This window comes from Emys orbicularis, chromosome 8 (genome assembly GCF_028017835.1).
Source record: "Emys orbicularis isolate rEmyOrb1 chromosome 8, rEmyOrb1.hap1, whole genome shotgun sequence".
In the NCBI taxonomy this organism is placed as follows: Eukaryota; Metazoa; Chordata; order Testudines; family Emydidae; genus Emys; species Emys orbicularis.
The window spans coordinates 43463047-43482639 of NC_088690.1; the positions used below are offsets into that span (position 1 = coordinate 43463047).

At 41.1% G+C, this 19593-nt stretch overlaps 1 protein-coding gene across 1 annotated transcript in view; it reads right to left on the reverse strand.

Moving 5' to 3' along the window:
- Positions 1–2557: 2557 nt before the first annotated feature.
- The window catches only part of SLC25A24 (solute carrier family 25 member 24), a 43119-nt gene continuing 26083 nt past the window's right edge, over positions 2558–19593 (reverse strand). Inside the window, exons 5-10 of the mRNA XM_065408931.1 lie at positions 17979–18137; positions 16780–16932; positions 13153–13260; positions 8927–9094; positions 6373–6523; positions 2558–4831 (exon numbers count right to left, since the gene is read on the reverse strand). Of these exons, the coding sequence (XP_065265003.1) occupies positions 4653–4831; positions 6373–6523; positions 8927–9094; positions 13153–13260; positions 16780–16932; positions 17979–18137 (918 nt within the window). The 3' untranslated portion in view covers positions 2558–4652. The remainder of the gene's footprint in view (positions 4832–6372; positions 6524–8926; positions 9095–13152; positions 13261–16779; positions 16933–17978; positions 18138–19593) is intronic.

A 19593-nucleotide genomic window follows, 5' to 3' on the forward strand; every position in this document is an offset into this window, starting at 1 on the left:
GGGAAGCAATGTGGACAGATGTACTCTAAGGAGTGACTGGCTGGCCAACACTCCTATTGCAGCTGTGCTGACTGGCTGGCTCAGAGGAGCTGTACAGACACCTTTTGATCACTGAGCTGCTCCTTCAATGTCAGTTTAATGGTGCAGCAGGGGTACAGAGTAATGGCCGGACTCTGCACGGGTGCTCGAGGGGGCAAGGATGCAGGGATCCTTTCTCTTCCCTCCCTTGTGTGGCTCCCATCTCTCCTCCCACTTGAAGGGGCAGGGCACAATGGGAATCCTTTGGCTCAGAAACACATAGGGCTGGCTCTGCTGTAATCACTAGCTTTAGCAAAGGAAGTAGGGAATAGATGTGTGCATGAGCCTTCCTACAGCAGACCAGCCAGGCTGGGTGGGCACACTGCAACTATTACAAGCACTGTGTGTCTCCGAAGCCCAGGGCTGTGACTATAAGGTCCAGCACGTAGGGCAGTAGACAAGGAATCAAGGATTCTATTCCTGGCCTTGCCGTTGATTTGCTGTGTGACTGAATAAGTCACTTACCCTTGCTGTCCCTCAATTTCTCCATGTGTAAGATGAGAATAGTTATATTTACCCTTTGAGATCTATAGATGAAAAATGTTAATTCCACACTTTGGCCCTATGGATATTGTTTGTATGAGTTATAGACATTTCACTAAGTTAATCTAACTACCTTGCACCAAAATGTCTTGAAACTGCAAAGTGAAGTAGTATCAGACATGTAGTATATTTAGCAAATGATGATGTAAATAGACATAGGAAGGAGAAAAACACATTTTCCTGGGCTGCAGAGTTTAACAAAAGTTTTGTTCAAGACACAGATCATTTGAGGAGTGGGAAGGAGAAAGGTGTGTGCAACAACTACAACACTAATAATTTCAAGGCTGAACTCGGTTATGTTTCTGGATCGTACTTTCCTTTAATAAAGACCCTCTGACAACTGTATCATCATCAGTGGTGTGGAGTACATTGAAAGTTATGGGAGCAGGTATGAAGAAATGGTTCTTGATTTATAGTCAGTGTTCTGCTTCTCTGCTAGTGCCAGATGGTTTTAATGGAAGATGCTGGTCCAAATGTTTCCCTCTTAGAGGGGTGTAAACTCTAGTGGGTGCAGACACTTCTGTCCTGTCACTTTCATCCTGCCATCCGAGTCTTCTCTCTTCCACATCCTCATTGCCTATCTTAATATTCTTAATGTGGGTTTGGGGTTTTTTTGTACCTAATATGGCACTGTTTGCATTGTGGATCACTGCTATCTCAAAACCAATCATCAGAGGCAGTCGTGTTTTCTTAATTATGATAGCTGTGGTATATCTGAGAATATCTGATCAGGACCAGATACCAGTGAGAAGACTGTAGAACTCAGCCTCTCAGGGTAGCAGATTTAAAGAAAAGCAATGTTTTAGTACTAGCTTTTTATATATATAAAAAGAGGCACACACACACACTACATTTTATACTGACTTGGACAACATGATTTATACATCTTCCAATACACATCCCTACACACAACTACCTTCTCAATTAATATCCAATTTCACAATAGCTAGCAGGACTGTCTCAGTACAGAAACTGTGCTGTAAGTTTCTTGCCATTACCTCCAAACACATCAGAAGGCAGGTGGCACTAGATCCTTTTTTTTTGCCTTTTCTACATTTAGGGCTAAGTCTTTCCAATAACAGTTCTGCACATGCACATTCTTGCCTTCTCTGAATAAAGAACTGAATAGCAGACATGTTTGTTCTGTCAGGAATCATACACAGCCCTTAACTCACCAGGTTAAGAGGGTAATTGTACAGAATCTCTGTTTAGTTATATATGATGTACAGTACTTTAGGATATTGAGTGACATTCAAATTTTGGGAGGCTTCTTCCCATAGAATTTCAACCTTTAGAAGGAGAAGAGTGATGTGAAAGACTGCAACATCAAAAGGAATTCTTTATGCTGGCCATTCGCTCCATGCTTAGCTGGGCAAACAAACCATTAAGTGTACAGCGGAAATGAAGCCAGTTGTTCTGAAAAGGCTGTATAGACTGATCCTTCGCTTTCTAAGCTAGCTTTAAATTAAAGACAGACAAGCACTAAGTATACAACAAGATTCAGCTATGTTAAGTCACTCTTACAAACATGGCTGTTCTTGGACAGGTAAAATGCTCTTCCATCTTGCCGTGTACACCATACCAAATCATGGTTTTACAGTGTCCCTTGAACTGTGCTAAGGATCAAGACTTTGGAGACTTTGCTTGTTCCCATCTACACTGCAAGATAGAACAGTGTTAATACTTCATTTGGGACCTCTGACAGTTGATTCTGTAGTGTAGCCAGGACACAGCCTTTAAATGCTAAAATAGGTGTTCAAATACCATTGTAATGGGTACAGGGTACACTGATTTCAGTACCAATTTTTGGCTAGAGCTGCTTTGTCTTTCATTTGACATTAAAGCACACAGTACTGGAATTAAGGGAATTGTCACTTTTGGACATCTGTTTTCCAAACCATGAAAAACATAATACATCCCAGACAGATTAGGAAACAAACATTTATTATAAACTGGTAGTTTTACAGATCTATAAAAGTGATCAACTTTTTTCAGTACACAGACTAAGAATACATAATTTGAACACAGCCCATTAGAGGCACATGGTGAAAAGTTAAAACTCAAATAGTCTCACGTTCTTCGGCAGTTGAAAGTGTCCCCACCACAACTGAACACTCATAATGACACTTATACAATATTAACAAAATGGACTGAGTCTGCTACACAAGAGGCGCTGCATAGGTCATCTTTGCATTGCATAAAGAATATACCTGTTACAGTCAAAGGGATAATTGAGAAACAAAACTGGATCCCATGAATTATATGCAGGTACAAAGAGATTGGCAAAGACAAAAGAACATGGACAATCAGATCATAAAGACATTGTACATAAGCACCATAATACCTTCTGTAGAGCAATAGACTCTGGCTTTTAAAAGAAGTGCATAAACTAGAGGGCAGGTTAAATAAAGGTAAAGCCAGAAAAAGCTGCCATTTTATAATATCACCAGATTAACTCTCAGGATTTATAAGATCAAGAATGAAAAATGGTTACACTGTGTGTGTGTCTTACATAAAAGGCCAAATTCTATCTGTTCTGTCCGTCCACATGGAATTAGTGCAAATTAACACTACAAAAAACAGTTATTTTGTGCCAGTGTTCCGGCCAGCAAGCAACTGAAATATACCTTAGTGGGGAAGCCATTTACAAAGTGTCTGTACATTAAAATATCCATCCCATATATGGGAGAAACTGTGAAATAATAGCTTATCAAAAATGAGTTCTTGGGCTCTTTGAGTGCTTTGTTTGTATTTTTCCTCATTAATATAAAAACCTAGGGCCACTTTAATGGTCTGATTGTGGCGTCCTGCCTAGTCACTCAGCAACCTCGTCTCATTTTCTGGTCCCAGTCTGACTCCCTGAGCCAGTGCTCTCAGACCTTCAGGTTCGGTAGGTGGGGGGAGAGAGTGCCTCACATTGTTCAACAGCAACTCCCCCCTCCAGTATTATCAACTAGAAGGATGCTGTTGAACTGCAACCATTCCGAATGGGAAACAAATGAGTCCCCAGACTCTAGGAAGAAGAGGACAGCATTCCAAACCCCATTGAGAAAAATCATTCAAAAGCCTCCTAATAATCAGCCCTGTGATCTTTATTAACTTGCTTGTTTTGGTACACTCCAATTGATACAGCCAGCATCAATTTCATATTAGATATTTTCTTTATCCTGGAACTGTAACCTGCGTTTGCAGGGAGTTTAGTGATCCAGTAGTTCTTTTCTGTTGCTAACTATTAAGATCCTATAAAACTTGCATCAAGAACCAAGGCAGTCTTGGCTAATGCTGCCAGCATTTATAAATTAAGAGGAAGGCAGCCCAGTGAAATGAGCTATGAAGGTCATTGTGACTGTTCCATAAAAACGTAGAATTTAACTAAGCTTGAGGTATTCTGATGCCATAGAACAACATCCCCTTGCACTTTCATTTCTTTAGAGGAAAAGCAGAGGAATAAAAGCCAAACATTTTGTCATCCTGAAAGAAAAGCTATCAGGAGACAAAGTTTAATGTGGTGTTCTATTCTTACCTGCCTCTAAGGCAATGTTTTCCCAGGACTTATTTTAACAGTTTATCAAAAAAGCAATATGCCTTTACAGATGGTAAGTGCAAAAGGACAGTTGTGAATTGCTTGAGTATAAGATGGTGGGACAAATCTATGAGTTTTAATACCAATGCAGTATACACTTCTCCCAAATGTGGCCTCACCCAGTCAAATGCATATTTAAGAGAGCAATAATTACAAAAAAATTAAAGCGAAGAGCTAAACCATAGGTGGTTTCCTGATAGTCTTAACATGTAGCTGATTTAAAGATGCTGTGTTTTTTTATTTTTAAAATCCATACTATATTAATAGCAGTTTGGGGGTTAGAAACTAAGGCAGTTCCTTCCAGCTTGGGGGAAAAAACAAAACCACAGCTTCTTTGCACAGTGATCTGTTCTCCAATTATAAACAAGAACAAACCAGTTATTTGAGAAATCCTTTTGGTTTGAATATTCCTGAGAAGGCTAGAGGCTTATCAGCTTTTTCCTTCTTTTCATGCTATTCCCAAATTTTGCTTCATTTTTTCATAAACCACATAGCTGATGCTGACAGCCGGAAGCACTTTCATGAAGTTTGGGCCTATGCCTCTATAAAGTCCTAGGATTCCTTCGTTAGCAATTATCCTTTGAAAAAGTCCAACCATGTTTAGCTGTGGGGCTCCTTCCAACAGAGCTAGAAAAGAAAAGGAAGATAGCAATCTCCATCATTCAGCAGTTCTAGTGATGTTAATATTCTAATCATATAAAGCTCCTCACTACACAGATGCACAACTTATCACCTCTAACCCTACGGACTTGGTACAGAGTCTTCTCAACACTATTTCCTAGCACAGCAACGTCTGCTCTCAGTCGTTAAGTTTGGGGCAAGTCTCTTTCAGCTGCAGACCTGTGCCTTGGAACTCCCTCCCATGAAAGGTCCACAAGAATACTTTGCTTGTTGCACTAACAACATGCTGGAAGTTGATCTATCCTCTCCTGTCTGAGACCTCGCTCTACTACCTTTCTTTTCACCTATTTGCAACAGTTGATAACAGAGTAGCAGCCGTGTTAGTCTGTATCCGCAAAAAGAACAGGAGTACTTGTGGCACCTTAGAGACTAACAAATTTATTTGAGCATAAGCTTTAGTGGGCTACAGCCCACTTCATCGGATGCATAGAATGGAGATATATATACACATACAGAGAACATGAAAAGGTGGGAGGTGTCCTATCAACTCTAAGAGGCTAATTAAGAGAAAAAACTTTTGTAGTGATAAGCAAGATAGCCCATTACAGACAGTTTGATAAGAGGTGTGAAAATACTTAACATGGGGAAATAGATTCAATGTGTGTAATGGCTCAGCCATTCCCAGTCTGTATTCAATCCTAACTTGATGGTGTCTAATTTGCATATTAAAGTTCAGCAGTTTCTCGTTGGAGTCTGTTTTGAAAGCTTTTCTGTTGCAAAATTGCCACCTTTAAGTCTGTTACTGAGTGGCCAGAGACGTTGAAGTGTTCTCCTACTGGTTTTTGAATGTTATGATTCCTGATGTCAGATTTGTGTCCATTTATTCTTTTGCGTAGAGACTGTCCGGTTTGGCCAATGTACATGGCAGAGGGGCATTGCTGGCACATGATGGCATATATCGCATTGGTAGATGTGCAGGGTGGACATCATCATAGGACCTAATCACATCAGCCACGCCATGAGGGGCTCGTTCACCCACGAAAGCTTATGCTCAAATAAATTTCTTAGTCTCAAAGGTGCCACAAGTACTCCTGTTCTTTTAACAGCTGGTAAGTAACCCTTTTTCAGTGCTGGACTTATTTTCCTTGAGGGTCACAGCGCTTTCCTCTACACCAAATTCCTTGGTCTCCTCTGGCCATGCATTTGCTCTGGTGGTTAGTGCTTTATTTATTTATTTAAACTTCAGTTTTGTCCTTTGATTTTACAATATGGTCTTTACATAGCTTGTGATAGGAGCTCCATAAATGGGTTAAAATATTTAAGGTGATTGACACAAATCTATAAAATATAAATATTAAAACACACAGAGCTGGAATCTGTAACATGAAGGTTGTGTCAAGCACTAACAAAGCCAATCAAAAGTTTAGATGGGCAAGGTCAGTATGGTATTAGACACCTTAAAAACAGGCATACTAAGTAGGGATTATTCTCCAAATTATAAATACCTTTAAAAGATATTCTTCCCAAACCCAAATCCCAATTCTCACCTTGAGCCTGCATGCGAGTTCTGATGAGAGCAAGAGGGTAGCTGGCTAACTGACCACAGGTGCTGGAGACAGTACCACATCCGAGCAACACAAAGACACCAGGGTTAGCAGAGTCTGATGCATAACAATCTAGCCAAGCAGTCTTCAAAGCCTGCCAGGAAAACATAAATAGATTTGAATGAGGTATATAAAAGTTTACACTAGATAGTTAAGCAGACTTTATAGCTAACAACAATATTAAGGTGCTCCTTTGCCTCCAGAAAAATATTCCAAATGCATTCATGGGCTCAATCCTGCAAGGTGTTGAGTGCTCTGCCTCAATCCAACAAGCACTTAAGCATGTGCTTAACTTTATATGTATATAAGTAAGCCCAGTGACTTCAGTGGTATTACTTAGATGCTTAAAGTAAGAGCATGCTTAAGAGCTTTCTTTGATCAGACCACAGCACTCAGCAAGTAGAGGATCAAGCCTTATAGTGGTGATCCACAAGCACCACAAAATAAAAGTTAAAAATGTGACAGATAAAAATATTAAATTGCCTTTTCAAGTTTTATTATGAAGCATATTTCTCAGAATTAAGTGACTATACCCCAGTTACATGAGACAGACTGTGCACAGAAGGCTGACAAAGGTATTTCAGACCAAGGGCAGGTGGGAAAATGAGTACCACAATAGAAGACCCCCTCATAGAAAATGCCATCAAGTCTCACCACTGCTTTAAACTTGGGCCTTCAGCTCAAGCACTTCTCCTGCTTGTCTAGACTGGGAAAATGAGTCTTTAAAAAAGTATACAATGTGTTAGCTAATTTGTGTTAATTGACATGTTTTTAGAGACCCCTTAGCACCCAGTGTAGGCAAAGAGAGTGGATGTTTAAAAACATGTTAGCTAGTCCTGGTCAGTCTTAGAGGTCCCATTTAGGGCTTTATAGGACAAAATCAACACTTTAAACCATACCCAGAAGCTAATTGGTAGCCAGTGCTACAAAATGAGCCATTGGTGAAACATGTCCTCAGGGCTTGTCTACACATCAAATTATTCAGAAATATCTATTTCTGATTAAATCCAGGTATGGATGCTCTTATTCTGAATTAGTTTAATCCACTCCCAAAGTAGAGTAATATAATTTGGAATAAAGCACTCTTATTCTAGAATAATAGCATCCACACATGCTATTCTATGTGTGGATGCTATTATTAATCAAGAATAGTTAATCCACTTTGAATTCACACCCTATTTTATATCTGATTAATTTTATGTGTAGGCAGCCCCTCAGTGTAAAGCACATTTATGATATATTCACATTAATATAATCCAGTCATAATGAGAGGGAATAATTACATATGTTCAACTGTATCATAGCCATAGGGCTACATAACATGCAATAGCGTCAGGTGTTTAGGGTTTAAGTTTGTTGTTTAGGGATGTGCTCCAGGCCAGAAGGGGGTGTTTAAAAAGAAAGATATGAGTATATTGCATTGCAACAACCAGCTGTCTAATGTTCTGATTTAAACCTACCAAAATCCACTTCCAAAACGTGGGCCAGATCCTGCAACACTTACTCATGCCAGCAATGCCGTTGGATGTTACAGGGAAAAAGAGGTTGACTATGAAAGGATCACCTACTTGTGTAAGGGTCCAATCCTGCCACTTTATCTCCCTGTAGTAGTAGCAATATTTATTATTTGTATTACCAAAGTACCTAGGAGCCCTAGGCATGGACCCGGACCCCACTGTGTTAGGTACTGTACAAATACAGAACAGAAAGATGCCCCCTGCTCCAAAGAGTAATAAATTTTCTTTCAGAAAGAAAACAGATAGAAAATAGATAATTCAGGCCTGCCTGGGAGAAGCCCTCTACCCCCGATTGGCTGCCTTCTCTACTCACCTGCCTCCTGGGAAGAGCAGCCATTCAGGGCTGCTGCAGGAAGCAGGCAGAGCTCTCTCTTTCCCCCCCTCAGGAGCCAAAGTGGTTCTCACAGGAGGGGAGGGGGACACAAAAAAGTTCAGCAGCTCAGGATAGTTCTGCTCTCTCCTCCCCAGTTTCCTTCCTGTGAGCAATGGCATCGCTCCTCTGCTCCTCTCCTCTCCTATCTCCCTCCTTGCAACAGGCCTCCTCCAGGCCTGGGAAGGAGGAGACTCCACTGCAGCTGACTCCCCACAGGCCTGAGAGAAGAGGTAAAGAATCCCTGCAGCTGCAGAAGGAGCAGATGTGGGGGTGAAAGCTCCCGCAGTGGGAGCCAAAATCATCTAAATCCAGACAGACCAAACCACATTAAAAAAAAAAAAAAAAAACCAACACATGATTCTGGTGGGTCTGACTCATGATTTTTGAATCATGGGGTTGGCAATACTGTAACACAGTAAGGAAAAATATGTGAAAAACTGGCCCTGAGCATACTACAGCGGATATTTTTTGAATCCACAAATAAGTGTAACTACAAGTAAGTTACAGATGTGAGTGAATGATACATATTTTAAGAGGGTAATAGGAGGGCAGTTTACATTTTTGTGTGTCTAAAGAAATAATACATGCATCAAGTAAACAAACTGACCTCATAGACAGCCAGGTCTATACCAGCATAAGGAATTATGCCCAGAATGTTGGGTACATAACCTTTGTAAAAGGCTTTCAACCCTTCTCTTTTTAAAATCTTCTTAGCACAGTCAAACATCCCAGAGTATTGTCCTGTTTTACCCACAGCCAGTCTGGTCTTTAAGACCTGAAGGTAGAAGAAACGTAGAATTAATTATTTGACAGGTCACGACACAGCTTACATATAGGAAACTTGGCACAACAAATCTTTGCATACTCATAAGTTTCTATTTCCAAAAAGTGAACCTCTTTGCATTTGCTGCTTAAAGTCTCCTTTGTAACAACTAGAGTTAAGGTTTGGTTAGCACTAGTTTTCTCAAGGTTTTATCATTTGTAAGAGGAATAGCCCACCTAACAAGCTCATGGTTGTGAAGGAACAGGGTGTATTTTTTTAGTCAAAATCAGAATAAGATGAAAGTTGTGATTTGCCTTTTTTCCCTTTCTCATGTTCAAGAGAGACAATTTTTTTTAAAACAAATTACAAGATATCTAGAGCTTCTAATTAGGGCTGTTGCTTAGCGAAATTAGCAGTTAGACAGCAGAGACTGTGCAGGAACACAAACTAATTCCTTCTAAGGCTTCACTGGATCAAGCTTTTCAACTGAGGATTGCAAATCATATTAAAAGCATTAAAGAAGACTCATGACATCCTTATGAGATAATTAAGGGATATACAGGGATCACTTCACTCACTACTGAAGTGCAACACAACAGCTGTTTAACAGTGCCTGTGACTTTACACCAGCATTGCAAGATAGGGAGCGAAGAACACCATGTTCAAATGAAACTGCCAAGGGAATTCCCTGAGCAGGAATTTGGCCTGCTTGGAAGTCTCGTAAGAGATGGCTCCTATATGTGATGTCTGGCACGTCAGCATCCGATCTTGGCCAGGAACACCATAAAAACCAGTTTTGAGAGAACTGTATCATGTTCGTGGGTCTGGAGGGACAAAAGGAGAGGCCCCGAGATAGGACAGACTCTTCTGCTGGGCTAAGAGTATAGCTGGAAAGATTAACAATATTGCTGGGTGGGTTAAGGGAACTACTGTTGTGGCTCCTTGTGGCATGTAGCAGTTTAGATAGTTTAGTGTCCTTTTTCCTTTGTAGAGAGACAAAGTTTGTCTTGTAAATGGCTTGTCTAGTTTTTGTAAAGTCTATCCGTGAGGAAGTTTGTGTGGAAGGTGCAATACTATGGCACGGTTGGGAAGATGGGAATATCTTAGGGCTTTTCTCTGCTCTGGGTGCTACAGTGGCACAGCTACAGACCTGTAGTATACCACTGCAGTTCCATAGTGCAGAGGCTTCCTACCGGGATGGAAGGGTTTTTCTGTCATTGTAAGTAATCCACCTCTCTGAGCACCAGGAGCTATGTCAATGGAAGAAGGTTTCCACTTACCTAGCCACATCTACAACAGGGTTAGGTCAGCATCACTATGGCGTTCAGGGGGGTGAGTTTTTCACACCCCTGAGTAATGCAGCTACGTCAATCTAAATTTTAAGTATAGACCAGGCCTTATTGTAGAACAGGGCCTACATACGTTCACACCCGTGCTTGTGTAGTACACCATTTGAATATAAAATGACCAACACTGTAACATTTGGTTGCTTTATTCTATGTGCTTAGAAGCCAGCTGTGACTTGATTTTCTAAGGACAATAATGACTCAACTAAAAAACAAAAAACTCCACCACAGTTTATGTAGAATGCCATTGTTTTTTTATCCTCACAGAGAGACACTCCTTATCAGAAAGAGTTCAGGGTGAGTCACCATTTTATATCCGTTTCAAATCTTGCTGTGATGCTTGAACAGACCTAAATCCTGGTCCCAGCACACAGCTTGGGCAACTATGCTGTGTGATACTAGAGTCATTCATCTTTCAGGCAGAGGAAACTGATTTTCTACCCAGGCTGCAGAATGAAAAATAGCCACTCTGGAGCTATTATTCTATTCTTGAGGCTGGAAAAATTGCTGCAATACCATTCTGAAAGCCGCTACCTGTTGTATGGAGGTATAATAGCAGCGACTCCACAGAGGAGCAGATCAATCTGCCCACTCTGCCCATAGTGCAAGGAAATCCAACAGAGGTAGCTTAACTTCATCTGCACAAGCTACCTAAATCTAACCCCAACTCTGCACAGCAGACCTGTATTGGTTCTGTTGCAGGCAAGGCCTCCTCACCCCATGCCAGGGACTTGGGCCCTGTAATGGCAGGGACTCACCAAAGGAGTGCCCCCGGTGGTCTGCTGTAGAACTGCAGTTAAATTTCTGCTTCAGTTCCCCCAGCGGGTTTTCAATAAGTTGAACAACAAGGAGTCCGGTGGCACCTTAAAGACTAACAGATTTGGGCATAAGCTTTTGTGGGTAAAAAACCTCACTTCTTCAGATGCATGCTTATGCCCAAATAAATCTGTTAGTCTTTAAGGTGCCACCAGACTCCTTGTTGTTTTTGTAGATACAGACTAACACGGCTACCCCCTGATACTTGACACCAATAAGTTGAATGATGCTTATATACAGTGAACAATGCCCCTTCAAGGATTTTGTTTATTTAATCAACAGCCAAACAAACAGTGTGTAAACAAGCCTTCTCCTCCCCTAAGTTCCCAGGCTTCTCCTTTGCCTGGAGCTGTGCAGTCTCTCCCCTGAGATCACAGGGGAGTATCTCCCAGGCCTCCCTGCCTCAAGAGCTTTGTAGTCTCTCCCCTCTGGAGCTGTCTCTCTTTATGTTTTGGGGAGTGTTCCTCTCTCCAGGAGCCTCTGCTACCAATGGGCGTAGCTTCCTACCCAGCTCCTCTGAAGAGCTCTCTTCCCAGGAGCTTCCTCTCTATGTTCTGGTCTCCTGCCTGACTCTCAGAACCATTTATAAACCAAGTGTTTCTTTATTTAATTAATTAATTACTGCACAGCTGCTTATCCAATTAACTATCCACAGGTGGATCTGGATTGGCTCGTTTGCCTTAGTGGAGCCTGTCAGGCTAGATGCCTGGCCTTCAGAGGGCCAGTCCCAGTGGCAGGGCCACATTCAGGAAAGTACTTAAGCACACACTTAACATTAAGCATATGCTTACGTCTTTTACTTCATGGGACTTAAATACACACTGAACTGCTCTGCTGGGCTGGTCTACACTGGGGGGGCGGTCGATGTAAGATACGCAACTTCAGCTACGGGAATAGTGTAGCTGAAGTTGACGTATCTTATTTCGACTTACCTCGGGTCCTCACGGCGCGGGATCGACAGCCGTGGCTTCCCCGTCGACTACGCTACCGCCGCTCGCCCTGGTGGAGTTCTGGAGTCGACGGGAGCACGTTCAGGGATCGATATATCGCGTCTAGACAAGACGCGATATATCAATCCCCGATAGATGGATTACTACCCGCTAATTTGGTGGGTAGTCTGGACGTACCCGCTGAACAAAGATGCTTTCCAGACTTGGAGACTTAGCATGCAATTTGTGACAATCCAATTTCTAACATTTTAAGAGAGAAACAACACAACCCCCAACACATATGCACATGGTGGTTTGGGTTTGTTTGTTTTAAATGAGGCAATTTAAATAAAATAAAACTCAGAAAACAGCAAAACCCCACATAACACTAAACACCAGAAAATCTAAGTACACCTCTACCCCGATATAACACGACCCGATATAACACGGGTTCGCATATAGCGTGGTAACCCCGGGGCTCCGGCAGTGGGGCTCGGGCGGCAATTTAAAGGGCCCGGGGCTCCGGCTGCTGCAGGGAGCCCTGGGCCCTACAAATCACCGCTGGAGCCCTGCCGCTGCTACCCCGGAGCTGCGGCAGCGGGGCTCAGCCGGCGATTTAAAGGGCCCGGGCTCCCTGCAGCAGCCGGAGTCCGGGGCTCTTTAAATCACCGCTGGAGCCCTGCCGCCGCTACCCCGATATAACGGGGTTTCACCTATAACGCGGTAGGGATTTTTGGCTCCCGAGGACCACGTTATGTCAGGGTAGAGGTGTATAGAACATTCCATGTTGTATCCCAGAAAGTGTTAAGTAGCATTATGGTGTGATTCTGAAGGAGTAAATCTACAGAATGCAAGTGAAAGTTGTGATGTAGACAGAACTCCTGTAACGTTTCCACAAAAAAGCTTTATCTTGCTCTTGGTGAAGTCACTAGTTTTTTTGGCACTGACTTCAATGGGAGCCCGGTCCTCTCTTGCTTACCTCCATGGGATAAATAGAGGTTTGTGCTGTTGCCCCAGCCAAAGAACCAGATACAAATCTTTCAACGGTCCCTATCTTTCCATCTTCATTAGCAAATATCTTCTTATACTGTGTAGGTAAAATACATAAAGACAAATATATCATACATCTTTCTGAGGCAGGTAGAATCCACCAGCAGAAGCAGAAATATGACACAAGAGGTTTTCCCACGAAGTTTGCATTATAGATGTCCAATTAACACAACTTAAAAATATTTACATTCTAATTCTCTGTGTAATGATTTATAAAGACATAGATCTTCCAGCCTGTGAAAGTCCTTTACATTTGGTCCCACTGAGTGGGATCAATTCTGCCCATACTATAATGGCACGGGAGCACCTCTATAGTTAAGGTTGCCCCAAGACATCGGTTTAAAGATCAACCTTTCTAAATCCTCTAAAATTGACTTGGTTAGTCTTTGTAATTTGGTATGCCTCAGGGTGGTACAGGGTAGGATTAGTGACCCAAATTTAGAATCATTTGTGCCAGGGGTCCCGGACATATAAGCCTGAGAAAAAATAGCCTTTTAAAAAAAAAGTTGCAGGGGGGAATGGAATCAAGCTATTGATGTGATGAGGGTCAAAATGGTCTAGATCTCTCAAACTTTATCCAAGGTAGTGCTTTGCACACACACACACACACACACACACACAATCTTTGAGGGACCCAAACTGAGAATGGTGTTTAAGAAAATGTACAGTAACTCCTTACTTAACTTTGTAGTTATGTTCCTGAAAAATGTGACCTGAAGTGAAACCAATTTCCCCATAAGAATTAATGTAAATGGGGGGGGGGGGATTAGGTTCCAGGGGAAAAAAATTTCACCCGACAAAAGTGTGTACACACTCACACACACACACAGTATAAGTTTTAAACAAACAATTTAATACTGGTACACAGCGATGATGATTGTGAAGCTTGGTTGAGGTGGTGAAGTCAGAGGGTGGGATATTTCCCAGGGAATGCCTTACTGCTAAATGATGAATTAGCAATCGGCTGAGGGTTAACCCATTGTTGTTAATGTAGCCTCATACTCTACAAGGCAGCACGAATGGAGGGAGGGGAGATAGCATGGCAGAAAGAGACAGAGACACACAGCATGTGTGAGAGAGAGAGAGATGCACATTGCCCCTTTAAGTATGCTGACCCCACTTTAAGTACACTGCCTTTTAAAGTAGATCAGCAAGTTGAGACAGCAGCTTATGCTGGCAAGCTCCCTCCATCCTGAGCCCTGTCGTGTGTCCCCCTATGGAGATGGGGTAAGCAGGGTGCAGGAGTAGGGGGGGAGAGGGACACCCTGACATTAGTCCCCCTCTTCCCCCCACCCCCACCCTGCACAGCAAGCAGGAGGCTCCGGGGAACAGCTCCAAGGCAGAGGGCAGGAGCAGCACATGGCAGTGGGGGGAGGGACAGCTGAACTGCCCGGCAATTGATAGCCTGCTGGGTAGCTGCCGCACAGGGAACTTAGGTGAACGGGGAGCTGATGGGGGGCTGCCGGTCCACCCTGGTTCCAAGCCCCCACCAGCTAGCTCCAATGGGCTGCTCTTCCTGCAAGCAGTGGACAAAGCAGGCGGCTGCCAAACGATGTTATAAGGGAGCATTGCTCAACTTTAAATAAGCATGTTCTCTAATTGATCAGCAACGTAACAACAAAACAACGTTAACCGGGATGACTTTAAGTGAGGAGTTACTGTACATTTTTACAATGCACATGTACCAGTACAGAAAAGCAGCTAGAGGATTTTCATTCCCATCATTTTATATGCTTTAAAGCTCAAGTCTTCTAAGTACTCTGAAATCCGAATGGTTAGTCGGATTGGTTTGAAAATTTGGTCTCTCTCATGAGGGCACAGGGTAGAGCTAGGGATTCAAATTTGGGGTCACTTGACAAAGAGGTTACCAGTTTACAGGTTGTCTTAAAAAAAAAGTTTCCTTATGCTGCCCTGTACTGTTAAACTGAAAGTTACTAATCACTGGATGAATCAGAGCTCATTCTGTTTGACTGCTGCAAAGTCATCCTTCAATTAACATAACTAAGGATAAGTTAATCACAAGCACCCACGTAACACAAAAGGAATTTTGAACTGAGTGGTTGTAGTGCTACAATTTGAGAGTCATGAGTGGCAGTTTTATTTTGTGGGGAATAAAATCAGAGTATGAGGGGGGAATTAGACATGTGAATGCTTAAGAACATAATAACGGCCATACTGGGTCAGAGCAAAGGTCCATCTAGCTCAGTATCCTGTCTTCAGACAGTGGCCAATGCCAGAGGGAATTAACAGAACTAGTAATCATCAAGTGATCCATCCCCTGTCGCCCATTCCCAGCTTCTGGCAAGCAGAGGCTAAGGACATCATCTCTGCCCATCCTGGCTAATAGCCATTGATAGACCTATCCTCCACGAACTTATCTAGGAAAGGAGGGCATTATGGAGAGGAGGAGCAGTACATGTGTTAATGGGATGAATTGGGTAACTGCTGAAGGAGGGTAGAGTTAAAGATTGGATGCCTTAACTCTGCATTTCCTGGTTTTCAGAAGTTTCAGTTTTGATTCACTCAACGTTCTGCAAGGGGACGACATATCAATAAGCAACCCTAACTTTGCAGAAATGTTGTTTTTTGGGTCATTCAATACCTATATGGTTGCACTTTTATAACAGAAGAGAACCCTGCATTTCTTGCACACCCAGAACTCCAACTTAAGTGAACGGGGACTCAAGGAATGGAGAATTAGGCCTTATGTGCACCATACCACTTGCTATAGGCAGCCAAATACTGCAGTCTTGTCTTTGTTCTGCCTGAGTAGTCGTATCAGTTACTGATAAACTGAGCTGAAGTAAGGAGTAATGTACTGAGGGAGGTAAGCAATAACTGCACATTAGGGCAAATTACCACCTCTCATCAGAAGTTGTAAATCAGATATCCTATACACAAAGGATAATTTTTTACAATAGCTTTGGGTTTGGGGTTATTTGTTTACAGCACAGAAGAGTGTTGATGTATTGTACATTACTTTGCTCTTACTTCTGGCCCTAGCAAGACTCTGCCATCTTCACAGATGAGAAAGCAAAGATCAGTTACTGGGTGTTCTAGAATTCCAAACTAAAACTGTGATCGCACGGAGATCTCTATTCCAAAGGAGGATTAGGCCTTTAATATCTTGTGTAAAGCTGATTCAGAGGTAAATATAACTCTGAAACCCATGCTGAGGGCATCTTACTGCAGCACAATGACATTTGACTTAAAAGGAATCCTGTACATGAGTATGTGTTAGGCTAAAACAACGTGCTAAATTTTTATGTGGTTACTATTTAGAAATCAAAACTGAAGTATTTAACATTAGAGCACCTCTCCATAAAAAGTTACATAGATAAGTAGGTAGCTTTAAACTCATATGATGCGAGTTTGATTTCTTTCCTACATTGTTCACAGTACAACAGTAATAATCCACATTACTCACATATTTTATTAACCAGTCATGATACTATTTTAAATTTGATCAATAAAACCATTATATATATTTTCCCATCATCATCTGCATCTTTGTTTTTCTGTATTTGGTGTTCATCACCTTGATTTAACACATTACCTGTTCATATGCCCAGAACTTAATAGCGGTTTCAGGTGCGATTTTAATAACATTCACACCATTTCCCCTCCAAAGGGAACGGATGCCTCCTTCTTTCACCATCTGCTTAAGGCCACTTGATATATTCATTTTATTTGACTTTGAACCATGAACCTATTAACCACAGTAAGAACAAAAAATGCTTAGATTGGATAGGGGACTCATTTTTAAGCAACAAAGGATAAAAGTTGTAGTAAATACTTAAATCAAAACCCCCTATAAGACAGACAGTATAATTACTTGTCTCATAATTGAATAGCTGTAGTCAATCTGAGATGCTGCAATATGACTGTAAACTAAGGATTGTTTTCACACCATTAACATTATCCGTTGCATTTCTTGAAAGCTAACACTATAGTAACAATATTCCAGTCTTTCATTTTTATAGCAGTTGTGATATTTCTTCCAAACTGGCTACTGGTTCAAAAGGGAATATAAATGCTCATTATCAAGAGAAATGCAATATATTCCTTATAATGCATACTATAGAAACACTACATAATGTGCTTTTTAGATTGAGTAGTACTTTCTATGCGGCAGACTCAGAAAACATAAAGCAAGCTACTGTGTAAAATCCTGTAATTTTGAAAAAAATGTATGGGAAGTGTGTAAAAAGTGTGAAATTTATTGCTGATCTAATACACTGTTGTAGTTTATACCAGCACAACTGATTTTGAGAGGGTAGATATATTTTCAAGTATCAGTCTTTTATTAATCATTTCAGATATCAAACGGAACATATTTAATAGAATATCTGTACCACAACACACCACAAAGCAAGTCTCATTACAAAAATGCAGCATTTGAATTCTTTAAAAAAAAAAAAAGGCAACAAAATGCATAAAACAAACATGCAACCATCAGGGTGCAAAAGACATCTACAAATCATGGCCTAATCCTGCAAACCATTATGCCCACAAGAATAGTTAGATGTAGTCAATCTTTGCAGGATTAGGACCTAAGTCAATACAAATTATGAAACAGTTTTAAAAGCACGAGAGCCTCTCTAGAAGTAAGAGGCTATATTCTGCTATTAATTTACAAAAACTCCCAGCCAGCTGGAACTCCTCTAAAAAACTGCCACAACATGGCCCAGATTATGCTAAAGGGGAAAAGTGATTTACCAGAATTAAAAAAATTGCTTAGATGTTGCAACTCACCTGCATCATGACTTTAAGGCGATCTAATGGTGCTGTACCTGTTCGAGAGACGGCACCAGCCACTCCTCCTGATAACAGCTGTCTCCACCACTGCCCAGACTTTTTCTCTTCCTCTGTGAATTCGTCTGGGATAGTCAAGCTATCTCCTATATCCAACACCTGTCACAATGCAAAGCAGAAAGGGGCAATAACTATATTTCCTATTTAGTGATTTTACTGATAGTTCTGACACTGGCTTGACTACAAATAGATACCATACCAAATGACAATGTATAAAAAAGTTACATTAAAGACATAAAAATAGCTATCAATAATCTGTAATGTACATACTTGAATTGTATAACAATGGAATGAAATTACAGTAAGAGCAATTCTATACAACAAAAATCAAAAGTGACCCTTTGTTCCCTTTAAATATATTTAGAACACCACCACCCAAAACCCACCATTTCAAAGACAGTACCATCATCATTAAAAATTATGACAAACTCCTTTCTTGAGCATAGCTGTAATGAAGACATTTTGTCAAGCTCAGTAAAGATTTCCAGACAGTGTCCAAGTCCAAAATGCTTACCAGCTACTAACCTTTCATCCAGGCAGCCTTTAAGGATTAGTTTGATAATCTCTTAAAGATGCTGTCAAGAGATTAATCATTCAAGGTAATTTATTCATGTATTTTACAGACACACATTTAAAAATAGCTTTCTATTGATAAATTAATATAGCACCTAATTATATGATTCATTTCACTAATCCATTATGATCTTTCTTGTTCCAACCAACAATTTTACTGAATGTTTTGAAGAGACATTAGTGACTATCATTCAGTTGTGAAAGTCTGAAATCTCCCTGCCAGATGGGTGTTTACTTTAAAATATTTACTGTTCAACTTGAACAACAGTGAACATTATCAAAGGTGACGGGGGTAAGGTTTCCCATGACAGAAGGCTATGGATTTTTATAAATAACTTAAATATATACCTTCATTTTCATCATATAATATGTAATAATAATAAATTAGAGGGACTGCACCATTTAATACTACAAATCCAGTTTCACATATGAGTTATATTTGCCGTTAAAAAGAGAGAGCGAAAAATCTTTCCAGTGAGAGAAAGCAATTACTGCCAAAGTAGCTGGGGAGTGGGAGGATTAATTTTTTCCCTTTAATAAAGTAAGTTATATTTATACTGTTGCTGAATTTAATTTTAGATGCTACCACTCTTAATGCCTCAAGTCCCCCCACATCTGTAAAATGGAGATAGTACACTCTGTAGCATTTCGTCTTGTTTATTTAGACTGCAAGCTCTTCTGGGCAGGAACTCTCTCTCTGCATTTGTATAGTGCCTAGCACGTTGAGACATACATTTTTGAAAGTGATGAGTGATTTTGGGTGCCTAATTAGAGACATCTTAAAAGGGCCTGATTCCCAAAGGGTGGGTGCTCAACACTCAGAGTATGCCTACATTAGAAACGCTATAGCAGCACAGCTACAGCTGTGCCACTGTAACATAGACACACTTACTACAACAACAGAAAGGGTTCTTCCATCGCTGTAGAAAATCCACCTCAACAACCGAAGAATTCTGTTGAACTAGCGATGTCTACACCAGGG